Raw genomic sequence first — 17,568 nt, 5'->3', positions numbered from 1 at the left:
TAGATGACCTTTACAATCCCTTCTGACTCCAAGATACTGTGGCAGTTTTTGTCTATGTCACCCATGCTTTGTAGTCATTATCTTTTCATGTGTTATTTTTTCAGGTAGATTTTAAACTCTCCATTAGTACCATGACTTAACCTTTTTTTTACCTCTGCTATTCCTAACAGTGTTTTTTGCCATAGTAGATGCTCAAAAGATATTTATTGGTTGGCAAATGATTATTTGATCCAGGTTAGATTCAGAATAGATATTAAGTGTCAGGATGAGTTGACACAAGATTAGAAATCATAGAAAAGTTATCAAGCTATTTGATTTCTACGTGACTACATCCTCTAAAATTCAATTTGGTGGCAGAGGGAGGGATTTTTTTCAAATGATTAAATCTCCTTTTGCTCTGGGTAAGAATATTGTATTTCAGGTAACTTTGCATTTTAAACCATCATCTCCTATAAAAGCTATTCTATAAAGGCTTTTTGAATATTTTCTTCTCTCCCTCCCTGCTCCTCTATCAAGCTTTAATGAAATTTTTTTTATTAGTTTACTTCATAGAAGTTGTTACAGTTTCCTATTTTCTCATATTCATGATTGATTTTTATATCATTTTGGTAATTTTTAGCTTATTTGAGAAGCCTGATCCTATGTAAAATAGTAACAATATTTTAATATAATAATGCCCTCTGACAACTGTGCAATGAACAGTTTTATCATGTGGCCTAATTAAGATCACTTTGAAAATATGCAATGTTGGCTTTTCTCAACCAAATATACTAAGTAGTCTAATTTACTAATAGTTGGGAGGGAGGGACATCATAACAAAAGAAAGCAAACTGTTGTAAAGTGCAAAAGTGTTTTTGTTCTGTTGCAGGGGATTATATATTTCAATCTCAGACAGAGGCCATATTAGATCAATTGTGGATAACTGGCCAGAAAATGATGTTAAGGTACTAATAGCACAACTCTCCCTTTCACAATGTTGTCTTTCCCATTAAGTTACCTATATGCATATACACCAACATTTTTCACTGTTGCCATAGTTTTATTTTGCACTTAAACATTATGGTGCTTTCTTATGAGGATATTATGGTATTATAGAAATGTAAGGTGTAGTTTTTCCTTTTTAGGAATCACTTATGAAAAGATCAACTGATTTAGAGAAGGAAAGAAGGGCAACAATGCTGAATTCTGCTTGCCTTGACTTTTCTTAAACTTGAGTTTCTTAATATTTAAAATACCAAGAAGTTTTATTTGGGGTTTCATGTAAGGTTAATTGCTAAATTTTCCAATTCCTTAAAAGCTCTAGGTTAGATCCACTTCCTATTTTAATATAAGCATTTTGCATACATTTTCCTCTAAACTTTATAACAACAGTGTGAGATGTTTAATAGGAGTGTTTGCCATTATAACCATTTTAAAATTTGAGGAAACAGCTTTTAGAGTTAAAGCTAGAATTTTGAACACAAATCTTTGGATTCCAAATCCATTGCCCATTTCCATTATCCTAAGTTGCCTTTCCTTTTTTTTTCATCAAATACAATTTTAACTTTTATTTTTATATGCTTATACTTGAATACCTCACTAAAAAAAAACAATTTCAGAATGAACTTTGTTAGTTCTGAGTTCTAACTAACTGTACTTAGAGAATGAAACTCATAGTGCCATCTAAGACTTTTAGATTTATTCTTGGCCAAAAAGCCATTTTTATCTGTTATATTACTTTAGGTGTCCAGCTCATGCAATGTATAGTTTACATGGAAATTTCTTTTATATTACCTCCATGACTATTAATGATTTGACACATTTAAGGCTTTTGTTCCTTTACCACATTCTTTTGCCTTTAAGTTTAAATTCAAGATTTCTAGGAAGAACACTTATAATTAGGCCTGAGCTTTTAGCAGAGAGAAATTAGTTTTAATTAATTTCCTTTCTTTAAAAATGCTTTTAACAAGTAGTTCTAGAATGTCAAGTGTGCTTTTTTAGGTTATTTGCTTTGAAATTTTTTAAAGTAAATAATTAAATTTATAAGATTACAGTTACAAGTACAATAAAAAGTAAATCCTGTAAAAATACCATTTTAACCTCTGACATTTTGATTTAACTTTTAATATGTATCTTTTTTATAATTAAGGCTGTTGTGGTAACTGACGGAGAGAGAATATTGGGTCTTGGAGATCTGGGTGTCTATGGAATGGGAATTCCAGTAGGAAAGCTTTGTTTATATACAGCTTGTGCTGGAATACGACCAGATAAGTGCCTCCCTGTGTGTATTGACGTGGGAACTGACAATACTGTGAGTTTAACATTTCTCCCCACCTCTAATTTTTGTCTTCCACTTCTTTGTTATGAAAATTACTTCCCTTGAACTTTTTCGAATTGATGATGTGGCCATGTTATAGCCGGTATAATAAAGTAAAATCTAAAGCTAAGAGGCTTAGGAAAAACATTAACAATCTTAGTTTCTTGTTTATTCATTTAATGCTACATTTTTACATGGAAATTACACAAGTATAATTATTTATATATTTTTTGTTTTCTTTTGTAGACACTCTTAAGAGATCCATTTTATATGGGCTTATATCAGAAAAGAGATCGCTCACAGCTTTATGACGACCTGATTGATGAATTTATGGTAGCTATTACTGACAGGTATATGAAGAAATTAGAAATATATTAAGATATTAAAAGAAAATTACTAGATTGTACTGGAGGGGGTTTCCAATTACAGGTTAAATTTAAGTTTCTGTATTAAAAATAGCAATAAAGCTTTGTAAGATAATACTAGCATTTACATAGCCCTTTAAAGTTTGCAAAGTGGTAAGAATTATGTGTTAACTCATTTGATCCTTAGAACAATTCTAAGAAGTAGGTGTTCTTTGTTATCCCTTTTTACATATGAGAATACTGAGAGTGAGAGAGGTTAAGTGATTTGCACTGGGTTATTCAGCTAAGAACTCAAGTGGTCCTGATTCCCAAGTCCAGAGCTCTGTACCACCTAGCTGCCTCATTATGAGATCATAACTCACTTGTATAGCACTTTAAAATTTACAAAGCATTTTGCTCACAAGAACCCTATGAGGTAAATAGTGAAAGTATTATCCTTTTTTTTTTTTTTTCTGAGAGAAAATGGAAACTCGGAGCTCTTAAATGACTTGCCCAGTTTCACACAGTATACATGTACCTGTAGGTTCCAAATACAGTGTTCTTTCCATTAATCAACTGATGGGACCTGAATGTAAATGTTTGTTTGTCTTTAGCATCCTGAAAGCTGAGAAAATTCTAATTGAAATTTCTTTTAAGTCCCCTGCCTTGTTGTCCTCCAGGAATCTGGGGAATAACCACACAACATTGAATCATTTGTCAAATAATTCTTGTTCTTCAGGCCAAGCAACTTCATTTCCTTTTAATGTTTGTTATGGGGTCTAAATTCCATTCCTTTATTTTTTTGATCTTCTATAGATTCATTCCCATTAGAAGTTTTTGAATCATCATTTTATTAACATAATTCCAGTAACTAAATTTTGCCACTTAATTTATGGACATCTATAATCTCTTGATCGTTTTCTTTTGTATTTATCTCAAGCTAATCTCTTACCTTATGCTTGTGTTTTGAATTTTTGATCGCTAGATATTACCATCTTGCAATATTAGTTTGATCCTCCTATTATCTTCTTAACTGCTCAGCTTTTAGGCAATTACTCTATCTATTGATATACTTATGTGGCATTTTTTTATCTCATCTGTGGTTTCATTAGTATAGTATAACTTCTAGGATGTAAATCTTTTTCTGATGAGTATTGGCAATTCATTCTCAACTTAGACTATTCAAGTATTGCATGTGGCACAGAAAGATCAGAAACAGGACTTGAAGTAGCTAGCATCAAGCCTTCCTGACACCAACGTACTCTCTCAGCTACTACAGGCTCATTCCATAACTTCAGTATAGAAAAATGTAGAACTAATTTAGGTGAAAGTAATGAAAATAAAAGTGTTTTAATCATACTTTTCTTGAATGATTTGGAAGTCCTCATTTAAAAGTAAATAACTTGAGAAATTATTTGAAACTTGTCTTTAAAGGATAAAGAATTTGGGTGAAAAAAAATGAAGTATATGGAATTTGAATTAAGTAACAAAACCATGTTGGAAGTGAGGGGATTGGAGCAGCAAGTGGTAGTGGGAAGTGAACCACACTGACTCATCTTGTGACTCAGTTCTAGACCTAACTCGATTCCTTTCTATTATGGATCTAGTCCAGTTTCTGTCCTCTGAGAAAATTATGCAGTTATGTGAGTTGTGAGAAAATTTTATTGCATTGTTTGAACTCATATGTCCTGCCTGGAAACTGATTTTGTGCTGATCAATCACGTCATGTTTCCATGTTCCTTAGATTATTTACAGACACTTGGAGGAGAATGGGATACCTCCTTTTCTGAATTCAGAGAACTGCACCTATTCACTCTCCCCTTCCCAATTTGGAAACTCCCTAATCTTTCTTCCAATTAGAAATAAGATTACTTAATACTATATTGTTTAATTTTAATTAATTGGTCTTATCTGATTGTCTTTAATGTATAAGTCTGTATTCCCTCTGTATTCAGGTTCCAACCCTAAGCTAAAAAAGGGGGTTGAGGGGGCAGCTGGGTAGCTCAGTGGATTGAGAGTCAGGCCTAGAGACAGGGGGTCCTAGGTTCAAATCTGGCCTCAAACACTTCCCAGCTGTGTGACCCTGGGCAAGTCACTTGACCCCCATTGCCCACCCTTATACCACTCTTCCACCAAAGAGCCAATACACAAAAAGTTAAGGGTTTAAAAAGCAAAAAAAATAAAAAATAAAAAAGGGGGTTGAGCCCAACTTTTTAGGTAATTGGCATTCATTTCCTAATAAATCAATGTGCTTGGGAGCTTGAACCTTTGTTTCCTCATTTTATCTTTTCCCCCACCATAGAAGACCATGACTGTCCCCTATACTTCCTTGTGCCCTCTACATTGAGCATAGTGGGTAGAACTTTAAAGGTAAATGATCTCTAAACTCCTCTCTGCCTCGATATTATTTGACTTCCATGTCTAGCCAATTAACTTTTCCTGTGTATATCTTCCATGTTATCCTTTGTTCAGCTCTTCTTATATTGTAGTATCTTAAAATGCTCTCATTTGTCCTTTATCTAAATTCTACCTATTCTTTAAGTTACAGTCTCATAGTCTAGTCTCATAGCCATAGTACAGTACATAGTACAGTTTCATAGCCAACCCTTAGCAATCTCTCTTTCCTTATAACTCCTATAAAGCTTACTACAATACAATACAATTTCATGATGCTCTGTATTGTGTAATTTTTCATATTTGCCTATCATCTGAAACATTTGGTTGAAATCCCTTCAAAGGAAAGAGAAAATGTCTTCAGTTTTATAAATTCTTTCAAAATGCTGTTTATATAGTAGGCATTCCATAAATCTTTGTTGAACTAGTAATCCTTCTTGGTCATTATAATGTCTAGTGGTTTTTTTTCATGAGATTATAGGTCCAAACGTGTCCAAGTGAAGTTATATATTAGTAATTATTGTTGTAACATGAAATCTTGGAATAGAACTTGTTTAAAAATGACCAGTTCAACTATATGTTGGTTTTACTCTGGTTTTAGATATGGCCAGAACACACTTATTCAATTTGAAGACTTTGGAAATCATAACGCTTTCAGGTTCCTAAGAAAATATCGAGAAAAATATTGTACCTTCAATGATGATATTCAAGGTAAAGCCATTTCAGATTCAATTCCTACTTTTATAAAAAATAAACTCTTTTAAAATGTGATTTTCCATATTAAGTATTTTTGTTTCTTATAGGGACAGCCTCTGTAGCACTGTCAGGTCTTCTTTCTGTAGAAAAAGTTATTGGTACACCAATCTCAGAGCATACTATCTTGTTCCTTGGTGCAGGAGAGGTGAGTTCTTTTAATAGCTTTTTTGCTATGAAAAGTAAGACCATATATTAAAATTATGTAAGACTGCATAGAAATCATAATTGTGTATCGTAGCTTGAGGCTATAGATAAGATATTGTTTTATTAATGATCTCTGAAAGTTGATATGACCAAAAAACCTCATTAGCCTCTGACCAAAACTGATGATAAGCCTCTGAACTTAGGCTGATAATCAGATAAGAGAAGGAGTTCATTTGAACCCATACTCATAGCCTTTCCAGCAAAGTAACATCTACCAGATCTTCTACTCTATTACCATCATCTCTATGACTTTAGGGTCACATATATGTCACAAGGAAATGTCAGAATAGGAAAACTTAAAAACATATATGTAGGAGGCAGAGTTAAGATGGCAGCCTAGTAGTAGGAGCCTTCTGAATCTCCTTCTAACCAATCACTACAAAACATCTCAAAAGGACAGAAATCAAAGTCAAAAAATTAAAGGGGCTCTCCCAGGGGATGCAGCCTTAAAAGTAGGCAGTATTTGGGGATTCCCAAGCTATGAGGGTCAAAACTGCACTTATCAAAGCACAAGCTGATCACCCCTCCCCCACACCACCTAAAACACCAGAATCAGAGGAAGGTTGGGGCAATCTCTAAATTCTCAGGGGCTAGCTAAAAGCACCACAAACTTATCTCTGAGGGCAATTCACTTATCCCTTGGCAGCGAGACTTGCGTGGAGCCTGTGCAGCAGAGCTTGGAACTTGGGCAGAAACAAGGCTGGACACAGCCTAGGCAGCAGGGGCTGGAAAGATAGCCCCAGGGCAAAATGCTTTAAAGCACACTATACAAAGAACATCACAGATCTACCTGCCCTCACTTGGGCTTCTGACTAGGAAGGGAAGATACTACTACGGCAAAGCCCTGCAAGACAGAAGCTAAGAAAGCAATCAACATGCAGGAACCCCAAACTACTAATGGCAAATGGAATAAGCAGCATCAAAAAAAGCTTTGGATCCTGGAAAATTTCTATGGAGAAAGAGAACAAAACTTTCCCAAAAAATTGAAATTGGTTCCAAGCTCTCAAGGAACGAACTCAGAAAGGAGTTCAGGAACCAAGTAAGAAAGATAGAAGAAAAATGGGAAGAAAAGTCGGGGAAAAGAAATGAAAGTAATGCAAAAAGAAAATAACAGCTTAAAAGATAAAATTGCCCACATGGAAAAAGAGGCATAGAAATCAAATGAAGTAATAAGCAAATTGGAGAGCAGAATTGACCTGCTGGGAGCCACAAAAAGCAGGATAAATCAAGCCAACAAGGAAAATCAAAAGATCATAGCTGAAAATCTGTCTTTAAAGACTAAAATTGGGCAAGTAGAACCTAATGATCTCACAGGACAACAAGAATTAATAAAGCAAAATCAAAAGAATGAAAAAATAGAAGGAAACATGAAATATCTCATTGAAAAGACAAGTGTCATGGAAAACAGAGCCAAGATAGACAATTTGAGAATTGTTGTTCTACTGGAAAGCCTAGAACAAAATGAAAGCCTTGACATCATATAAGAAATTATTCAAGAAAACTGCCCTGATATTCTTAAACAAGAGGTCAAAATAGACATTTAAAGAATTCATAGATCACCCCCTAAATTAAATGCCCAAAAGACAACCTCTAGGACTGTTATAGCCAAATTCAAGAGCTTCCAAGCCAAGGAGAAAATATTACAAGTGGCCAGAAAGAGACAATTCAGATATCAAGGAACCCCAGTCAGGATTACACAGGATCTAGCAGGCTCCACACTAAAGGACACACACAAGGCTTGTAATATGATATTCATGAAGGCAAGAGAATTGGGTCTATAATCAAGAATCATCTACCCATCAAAACTGACTATATACTTTCAGGGGAGAATAAGTGCATTTAACAAAATAGAAGATTTCCAAGCATTCCTAAAGAAAAGACCATAACTAAATGGAAAATTTGATGTCCAAATACAAAATTCAAAAGATCCATAAAAAGGTAAACAAGAAAAGGGGGGAAAAAAGTTTAAGTGCTTCAATAAGATCAAATTGATTATATTTCTATATGGAAAATGATATCTGTAACTCTTAAAAATTTTTTTTCATTATCATAGTAGATAAAAGAATTAGTCATAGGCAGAGGTTGTGATATTAAGTTGTTCAAGATAATATGTAGTAAAAAAAAATTGGGGGGCACAAAAAAAAGAGGATGGTACTAAGAAAAACTTGAAGAAGAAAAATAGGATAAATTATTACCACATAAAGAGGTGCATGGAGGTGGGGGGAGGATTCTATTATAAGAGGAGGAAGAGAGTAGTAATAGGAAATACTTAAACCTTTCTCTCAGGGGAATCAGTTCTGAGAGGAAAGAACAGCCAGATCTGTTGGGGTATAGAATTCTATCTTACTCTACAAGGAAGTTGAGAGGGAATAACAAAGGAGGGGAGTGAGGGCAAGGAGTATTAAAAGGGAGGGAAAGGTTAGAGGGGGAGTGCAATTAATAGACCTTAAAAAGAAATGGGGGGGCAGCTGGGTAGCTCAGTGGATTGAGAGCCAGGCCTAGAGACAGGAGGTCCTAGGTTCAAATCCAGCCTCAGACACTTCCCAGCTGTGTGACCCTGGGCAAGTCACTTGACCCCCCATTGCCTACCCTTACCACTCTTCCACCTATAAGTCAATACATAGAAGTTAAGGGTTTAAAATAAAATAAAAAAAAAAGAAAGAAATGAGAGGAATAAGAAGGAAGGAGATAGGAAGGAAAATAAAATAAGGGTGGGGGAAAGGGAGCCCGATTAAAAGCAAAATACTGGTGTAAAAGGAAATAGTGAAAGAAGAAAGGGTAGGACTAAAAGAGGAAATCAAAATGATGGGGAATACACAGTAGTAATCATAACTCTGAATGTGAATGGAATGAACTCACCCATAAAATAGAAGTAGATAGCAGAGTGGATTAAAAACCAAAATCCTACCATATATTGTCTATAAGAAACACACATGAGGCAGGTAGACACACACAGGGTAAAGATAAAAGGCTGGAGCAGAATTTATTGGGCATCAACTGAGAAAAAGAAGGCAGGAGGTGCAATCATGATATCTGACAAAGTCAAAGTAAAAATAGATCTAATTAAAAGAGATAAGGAAGATAATTACTTCCTGATAAAAGGCAGTATAGACAATGAAGAAATATCAGTACTCAACATGTATACATCAAATGGTATAGCATCCAGAATTTTAAAGGAGAAACTATTGGAGCTTAATAAGGAAATAGATAGTAAAATTATACTAGTGAGAGGCCTCAACCTTCCTCTATCAGATCAAGATAAACCAAAAAATAAATGAGAAAGAAGTAAGAGATATGAATAAAATCTTAGAAAAATTAGATATATGGAGAAAAGTATATGGATATATGGAGAAAAGTATAAATAAGGATAAAAAGGAATACCCCTTCTTTTGAGCAGCACATGGTACATTCACAAAGATTGACCATGTATTAGAGCATGAAAACATTGCAAACAAATGCAGAAAAGCAGAAATAATAAATGCAACTTTTTCATATCATAATGCAATAAAAATTATTAAAAGTACATGGAGAAGCAAATCAAAAATTACTTAGAAATTAAAGAATCTGGGGGCAGCTGGTAGCTTAGTGGATTGAGAGTCAGGCCTAGAGATGGGAGGTCCTAGGTTCAAATCCAGCCTCATACCCTTCCCAGCTGTGTGACCTGGGCAAGTCACTTGACCCTCATTTGCCCACCCTTACCACTCTTCCACCTAGGAGCCAATACACAGAAGTTATGGGTTAAAAAAAAAAATTTAAAGGGGCAGCTGGGTAGCTCAGTGGATTGAGAGCCATGCTTAGAGATGGGAGGTCCTAGGTTCAAATCTGGCCTCAGACACTTCCCAGCTGTGTGACCCTGGGCAAGTCACTTGACCCCCATTGCCTACCCTTACCACTCTTCCACCTATAAGTCAATACACAGAAATTAAGGGTTTAAAATAAAAATAAAAAATAAAAAAAAATTTAAAAAAAGAAAAAGAAATTAAAGAATCTAATTCTCCAAAACTGGTTGATTAAAGAACAAATCATAAAAGTAATTAATGACTTCATTGAAGAGAATGACAATGAGGAAACACCATATCAAAATTTTTTGGATATTGCAAAATTAGAACTCAGAGGAAAATTTATATCAGAGAAAGAGAAAGAGGATATTAACGAATTGGGCTTACAACTAAAAAAAAAAAACTAGAAAAAGAACAAATTAAAAACCCTCAGAATAAAGACCAAATTGGAAATCCTAAAAATCAAAGGAGAAATTAATACAATTGAAAGTAAAAAACTATTGAACGAATAAATAAGACTAGGAGTTGGTATTTTGAAAAAAAAATAAAGTATTGGTTAATCTAGTTAAGAAAAAGAAGAGAACCAAATTAACAGTATCATGAATGAAAAGGGTGATCTCACCTCTAATGAAGAGGAAATTAAGACAATTATTAAGAGCTATTTTATCCAGTTTGTGGCAATATGGCAATCTAGGTGAAATGGAAGAATATTTACAAAAATATAAATTGCCTAGATTAACAAAAGAGGAAATAGAATACTTAAATAATCCCATCTCAGAAAAAGAAATTGAACAAGTCATCAAAGAACTCCCTAAGAAAAAATTGCCAAGGTCAGATGGATACACAAGTGAATTCTATCAAACATTTAAAGATTATTTAATCTGAATATACTCTATAAACTATTTGACAAAATAAGCAAAGAAGGCGTCTTACTAAATTCTTTTTATGATACAAATATGGAACTGATTCCCAAGCCAGGAAAACCAAAAACAGAACGAAAACTATAGATCAATCTCCTTAGTGAACATAGATGCAAAAATATTAAATAAAATACTAGCTAAAAGGCTATAACAAGTTATCATAAGGATCATTCACTATGACCAGGTGGGATTTATACCAGGAATGCAAGGATGGTTTAACATTAGGAAAACCATCCATATAATTGACCGTATCAACAACCAGACTAATAGTAATCACATGATTATCTCAATAGATGAAGAAAAAGCCTTTCCCAAAATACAACACTCATTCCTATTAAAAACATTAGGAAGTGTAGGAATAGAAGGGCCTTTCCTCAAAATAATATACAGTATTTATTTTAAATCATCAGCAAGTATCATCTTCAGTGGGGATAAGTTAGATGCCTTCCCAGTAAGATCAGAAGTGAAGCAGGGATGCCCATTATCACCACTATTTAATATTGTACTAGAAATGCTAGCAGTAGCAATTAGAGAATAAAAAGAAATTGAAGGGATTAAAGTAGGCAATGAGGAAACTAAACAATCACTCTTTGCAGATGGCATGATGATATACCTAGAGAATCCAAGAAAATCACTAAAAATCTAGTAGAAACAGTCAATAACTTTAGCAAAGTTGCAGGGTACAAAATAAACCCACATAAATCATCAGCATTCCTATATGTTTCCACAAAACCCAGCAGCAAGAGTTAGAAAGAACAACTCTATTAAAAATTACTCTAGGCAAGATAAAATACCTGGGAATCTACTTGCCAAGACAAATTTAGGAATTATATGAATATAACTACAAAACACTCTTCACACAAAACTAGATCTAAACAACTGGGAAAATATCAATTGCTCATGAGTAGGATGAGGTAATATAATAAAAATGACAATCCCATCTAAATTAATTTACTTATTCAGTGCTATACCTATCCAACTACCAAAACACTTATTATAGAATTAGAAAAAATTATTACAAAGTTCATCTGGAAGAACAAAAGATCCAGAATATCAAGGGAAATAATGGGGGAAAATGTGAAGGATGGAGGGCTAGCTTTACCAGATCTCAAACTATACTTTAAAACTGTGATCATCAAAACTATATGGTACTGGTTTAGAGATAAAGGGTGGACCAAAAGAATAGACTTGGGGTAAATGACAGTAGCAAGATAGTGTTTGATAAACCCAAAGATCCCAGCTTTTGGGACAAGAACCCACTATTTGGCAAAAATTGCTGGGAGAATTGGAAAATAGTATGAGAAAAATTAGGCTTAGATCAACATCTTACACCCTATACCAAGATTAACTCAGAGTGAATAAATAACTTAAATATAAAGAGGAAACCATAAGCAAAACTAGGTGAACAAAGAATAGGGTATCTGTCAGATCTATGGGAAAGGATGGTATTTAAGACCATGCAGGAGATAGAGAATACTACAAAATGTAAAATGAATAATTTTGATTATATTAAATTAAAAAGTTTCTGTACAAACAAAACAAATGCAACCAAAATTAAAAGGGAAGCAACAAATTGGGGAAAAAATTTATAACAAAAATCTCTGACAAAGGTCTCATTTCTCAAATTTATAAGGAGGCTAAGTCAATTGTACAAAAAAAATCAAGCCATTTCCCAATTGACAAATGGTCAAGGGGCATGAATAGGCAGTCAAAACTATTAATAAGCACATGAAAAAGTGCTCTAAATCTCTAATAATTAGAGAAATGCAAATCAAAACAACTCTGAGGTATCACCTCACACCTAGCAGATTGGTTAAAATGACAACAGAGGAGAGTAATGAATGTTGGAGGGGATGTGGCAAAATTGGAACATTAATGCATTGCTGGTGGAGTTGTGAATTGATCTAATTATTCTGGATGGCAATTTGGAACTATGCCCAAAGAGCACTAAAAGACTGTCTGCCCTTTGATCCAGCCGTACCACTGCTGGATTTGTACCCCAAAAAGATAATAAGGAAAAATACTTGTACAAAAATATTCATAGCTGCACTCTTTGTGGTGGCAAAAAATTAGAAAATAAGGGAGTGTCCCTCGACCGGGAAATGACTGAACAAATTGTGGTATATGATGGTAATGGAATATTATTGTGCTGTAAGTAATGATGAACTGGAGGCTTTCTATATGAACTGGAAGAATCTCAGTGAACTGATGCAGAGTGAAATGAGCAGAACCAGAAGAACATGGTACACAGAAAGTAAAACATTGTGGGAAAATCCAATGTAATGGACTTTGCTACTAGTAGCAATGCAACAAGCCAAGACTTCGGAAGGACTTATTTGTAAAAGGATTCTATCCACATTGAAAGAAAGAACTATGGAGTAGAAATGCAAAAGCAAAACATATGTTATCACTTATCACATGTATATATGGGTATGTGATTTGGAGTTTAGACCTTTAAAAAATTGCTCTTTAACAAAAGTGAACAATATGGAAATAGGTATCAAGTGTAATAAATAAGAAATTACATTTGACATTTGTACAACCCAGTGGAATTGCTTATTGGCTCTGGGTAGGAGAGGGAAAGAAAATGAATCATGTAAACATGGAAAAATATTTTTTAAAATGAATAAATAAAATTTTTTAAAAGAAAAAATATATGTATATGTGCATATAAATGTATGTATATACACAAACTTATATCAATTCATAGATTGCTATACTCCTCTTTGTATCCTTACATATAATATATAAGTGTATGTATCAATTCTCATAAAAGACTTTTGTATGATTTATGAAGGGGAAGATTGAAATAAATATTTTTCATTATTCTACCTATAAAATTTATAATAGTAATAATTTGTAATAGATATTGGTCTTACTTGAAAAGAATAAAGTAGTTTTTCATTAAAATTAATAAAATTAAGGTATTGCTTTGATTTTTGAAGTTCATGTTTTGTTAATCAGGCTGCCCTGGGAATTGCGAATCTCATTGTTATGGCCATGAAAGAAAGGGGCATTTCAGAAGAAGAAGCATATCAAAGAATTTGGATGTTTGACAAGTTTGGCTTATTAGTTAAGGTAAGATTCCAACTAAAATTTTGACAAACATTTTTCCCAGTGATATTTTAAGATCTAATTTTCTAATTTGAATTTGAAGCTATTTTGAAGTCTAAATTTCTAATGTAAAATCTAATTCAAATATTGTTATATCTTAATATCATAAAAGCAATTTTAGTAAAATTAATGTAGGAGCAACTAGGTGACTTAGTGGATATGTAGCCAGGCCTGGAGACCGGTTCAAATTCTGGGTTCAACTGTGGCCTCAAACACTTCCTAGCTGTGCACCCCTGGGCAAGTCACTTACCCCCAATTGCCTAGACCTTACTCTTCTTCTATCTTGGAACTCATACTTAGTATTAATTCTAAGACAGAAAGTAAGAGTTTAAAAAAACAAACTAATGTAGGTTTCAGGTTAGGACTATTCTAGTTTGGTAAGTAGAGCAGACATAGGAATATAAAATGTTGTCTGTTCTTTGACCTTTTAGTGAGTAATACCCAGATTCCATAGATATATTTTCCCTTCTCTGTTATCAAGTGCTTCTAGAACGGTGATGGCGAACCTAAGGCACAGGTGCCAAAGATGACATGCAGAGCATACACTGTGGGCACATACCCACCCTACTCCTCTCCCCCACCCAAGTTTGTTACTGTAACGTCAGAGGTACCCAGGAGGAGCTGCTTCCCTCCCCCTTTCCATATGCCTGATGACATTTTTTCACATCCCCTGCCCATCTTCCCAGCAGCCAATGGAGGCACACAGCAGGGGAAGGTGGGCAACTCACAGCAAGCAGAGCTATAAGGGAACAGAGTACTCAGGCCACTCCCCTCCCCCTCTATACTCACTGAGGATTTTCCTCACTTCACCAACCCCTCTACCCAGCAGCCCAATGGGGAGTGCTTCCTCTCCATTATAGGGCAAGGGGATGGGCGGGCACGGCACTATCTCTAAAAGGTTCACCATCACTATTTGAGCGGTTGACTTTTAGAGGAAAAATAATATTTTCTTTCCATTTGATTTGAGAATAACACTTTTGAAAATAAAAGAAGTTTTAACCACTAGAATCTCTATAACACAAAAGAAACAGCATGAGAAAGTTCCATGGGTTAAAATAGAAACCCTTGAGTTCGCTGTTTCCAGAGTAGAAAGTGCCCCAGGACCATGTGTCTGAATGAGAGCTGGGAAGACTTCCAGCCCTAGTCTAAACTGAGAGCCAGTCAGCCTTAGAGATTTAATAAGAGCCTCACAGGCTTCGATCCCATCCCTGAATAGGCTTCTGAGCTGGGAATTTGAACTAAGACCCCAGACTCAGAGTCAGGAGTTTGAGCAGAGCAGGGAACAGCAGCCCAAGGAGTTCGGGTTGGGCAGTTGGTAAAAAGACAACTGTACCTGCCTATAGAACAGTCATGGCAAGGGGTTAAGCCATGGGGACACTTCACAGAGCTAGGACATAGAGACATTGCTATTTAATTTTTGCTGAGAGAGATGATGGTGATGCTTTTCTTCCCCAAATACTCCTTTCAGTCTTTCTCTGTTTCCTAAGGAATGCATTCCTATTCAATCAGTGAATCAGCAAGCAATGATTTAGTGCTTACTCTGTGCCAGATACTGCCATGAGCCCTAGGGAGAGAAAAAAAAGGCAAAACTATGGTATCTGCCCCTACATTCTCATGAGGGAGGTATTGGGTAAACAATTATGTATATATATATGATATATATATAGTTTAAATAGGACATGCCAGAAGGAAGTCTCTAGCAATGGAAGGTACAAGGAAAGACCCCCTGTAGAAAGAAGGATTTGAGCTTCTGGTAATTCAATCTAAAAATGGGCAGGGGAAAGTTAAACCCATCTTCACAAGTGAGAATGGAAAGCATTCCAGGCAGGGAAGTCAGCCACAGCAAGGTGGCCACCATTGCTGGATCATAGAGCATGTAGAGAGAGGAGGAAAGGGTAAGAAGAATGGAAACATGAGGAGAAAATGGTAGGGGAAGGACTTAATGTGTCAAAAAGAGAGCTTTCTGTTTGGTCCTAGAAGTAATGGGGAACCTCTGGACTTTATTGAAGAGGAATGAAACGCAGTTATACCTGTTTAGGAAAATGACATCAGCACTAAACAGAAGATGAGTTAGAACAGGGAAAGACTCGGAGCAGGGAGCCATAGACCAGCCTATTGTGAAGCAATGAGAGCCTAAACCAGGGCGGCAGGGTGTGAAAATGTAGGTGACAGGATTTAACTCTAGTATATATGTGGAATGAATGGGAGAGGAGATTTTTCAAGGATTGGAAGACATGATGTGCTTTTAGAAGACATCAGGGAAGGAGTGCAGGAGAGACTGGAGCTGAGGAAATGGAGATGACTAGGGCAGTTTCCTGGAGAAGACAAGAAGAGACAGGTTGTTCAGGGATGCAAGGAGGGGAGTTCACTGAGTCATCAAAGGTAGGAATGTCCAAGTGATGTGACATGAGAAGGGAAGAAGGGTGATCTCGGCATTATCAGTGGAGTATGAGGTAATGTCTTCAGGATGGAGAAAGAGTGCCACAGGAAGGTTGAAGATGGATGAAGATTTCGGGAATAGTTATTGTAGTATGTTGAAGAATAAATCTGTTATGTGGGTATCACAGGATAGCCTGCCTTCAGTGAGAGCCCAATGAAGATTTTTCACATAACTTTGACATGAACCAGTCAGCATGGTTTGGTTACTTTTCCCACCTCTCTTCAGCATCAGGAGAATAGGAATCTTGGTGAGAGTAATCCAGGGTTGGGGTTTGGTAAATCATGATCAGCAATCAAAGAAGGGAAGCAAAGGATCTAGCCACAGAAATTCATAGAGTGGAACTTATTCACTAAGACTTGATCAAGACAGGGAAGGTAAAAAAGGTAGGGAATATAGGAGTAATGGCCTGGGAAAGACTTCAGAGATAAGAGAGATTAGAGGTGACAGGATAAAAAAGTTAGGGGTTATAAGAAACAGAGAAAGACTGAATGATAAACATTTATCACCAGGTAAAGGAAACTCAGAGTTCATGATCATGGAAGTACATTTTTTATAATAACAGAATCATGACTGTCTGTATAATTGAGGTGAGGTGTAGGAGTAAGTCATGGGGAGTGTTTAGTTTCGAGGACCTGGGGGGGTTAGGGTATTTGAATGTGTCTGTATATATTCTGAAATCACCTAATATGAGGGGAGGAAAGGTTGTAAGCCAGGCATTAAACTCATTGAGGAAAGCAGGAAAATGTGAAGGGGATCAGTAGATTACAGGACCAGCATCTGAACTGGATGATAAATCTGAATAGTATGATTTGCTGAGGAGAGGTTACTAAACGATGATGGTGGAGAGAGAGTCTAGAAATGGTAGTGGTAGTCTTCAAGGGTCATCAGGAAAGATCTAGGTCTCATGAGGACAATAAAGATTTAAGATGAAACCAAGTTTGTTAATTACTGAGTAGGCATTCCAGAGAGCTCAGCAAAAGAGATGGGAAGATCCGAAGAGGAACATTTGGAGCATAAAATGGAGAGAGATGGGAGGGAGGGAGCAGGTGATCAGTCTTGGGAAATGGAGTTTGTGCTTCTGTGGACAAAGTTTCAGAATCACTAGAATGAAGAAAGCGAAAGGGGGTTATACTAACCATTGAAGAATGAATCTAGGCAGAGTTATCAGTGATTGGAGAGTTTTATGTTCTTTAAAGCTTTTTTACCTCACTTCTTTTTTGTTTGTTTGTTTTAAATTCTTTACCTTTCAGAACTAAGTATTGGTTCTAAGACAGGAGAGCAGTAAGGACTAGGCAATTGGGATTAAGTGACTTGTCTAGGT

At 35.5% G+C, this 17,568-nt stretch overlaps 1 protein-coding gene across 1 annotated transcript in view; it reads left to right on the top strand.

Annotated features, from left to right (window-relative positions):
- Positions 1-17,568, top strand: part of ME2 (malic enzyme 2) — a 95,216-nt gene that overhangs the window by 42,630 nt on the left and 35,018 nt on the right. The window contains exons 5-10 of the mRNA XM_044664710.1: positions 869-944; positions 2,129-2,290; positions 2,543-2,646; positions 5,636-5,745; positions 5,838-5,935; positions 13,658-13,771. Of these exons, the coding sequence (XP_044520645.1) occupies positions 869-944; positions 2,129-2,290; positions 2,543-2,646; positions 5,636-5,745; positions 5,838-5,935; positions 13,658-13,771 (664 nt within the window). The remainder of the gene's footprint in view (positions 1-868; positions 945-2,128; positions 2,291-2,542; positions 2,647-5,635; positions 5,746-5,837; positions 5,936-13,657; positions 13,772-17,568) is intronic.

The sequence above is a fragment of the Gracilinanus agilis genome, chromosome 1 (genome assembly GCF_016433145.1).
Source record: "Gracilinanus agilis isolate LMUSP501 chromosome 1, AgileGrace, whole genome shotgun sequence".
In the NCBI taxonomy this organism is placed as follows: Eukaryota; Metazoa; Chordata; class Mammalia; order Didelphimorphia; family Didelphidae; genus Gracilinanus; species Gracilinanus agilis.
The sequence above is the reverse complement of the archived record's forward strand: the minus strand, read 5'-3'. Positions and strand labels throughout refer to the sequence as shown.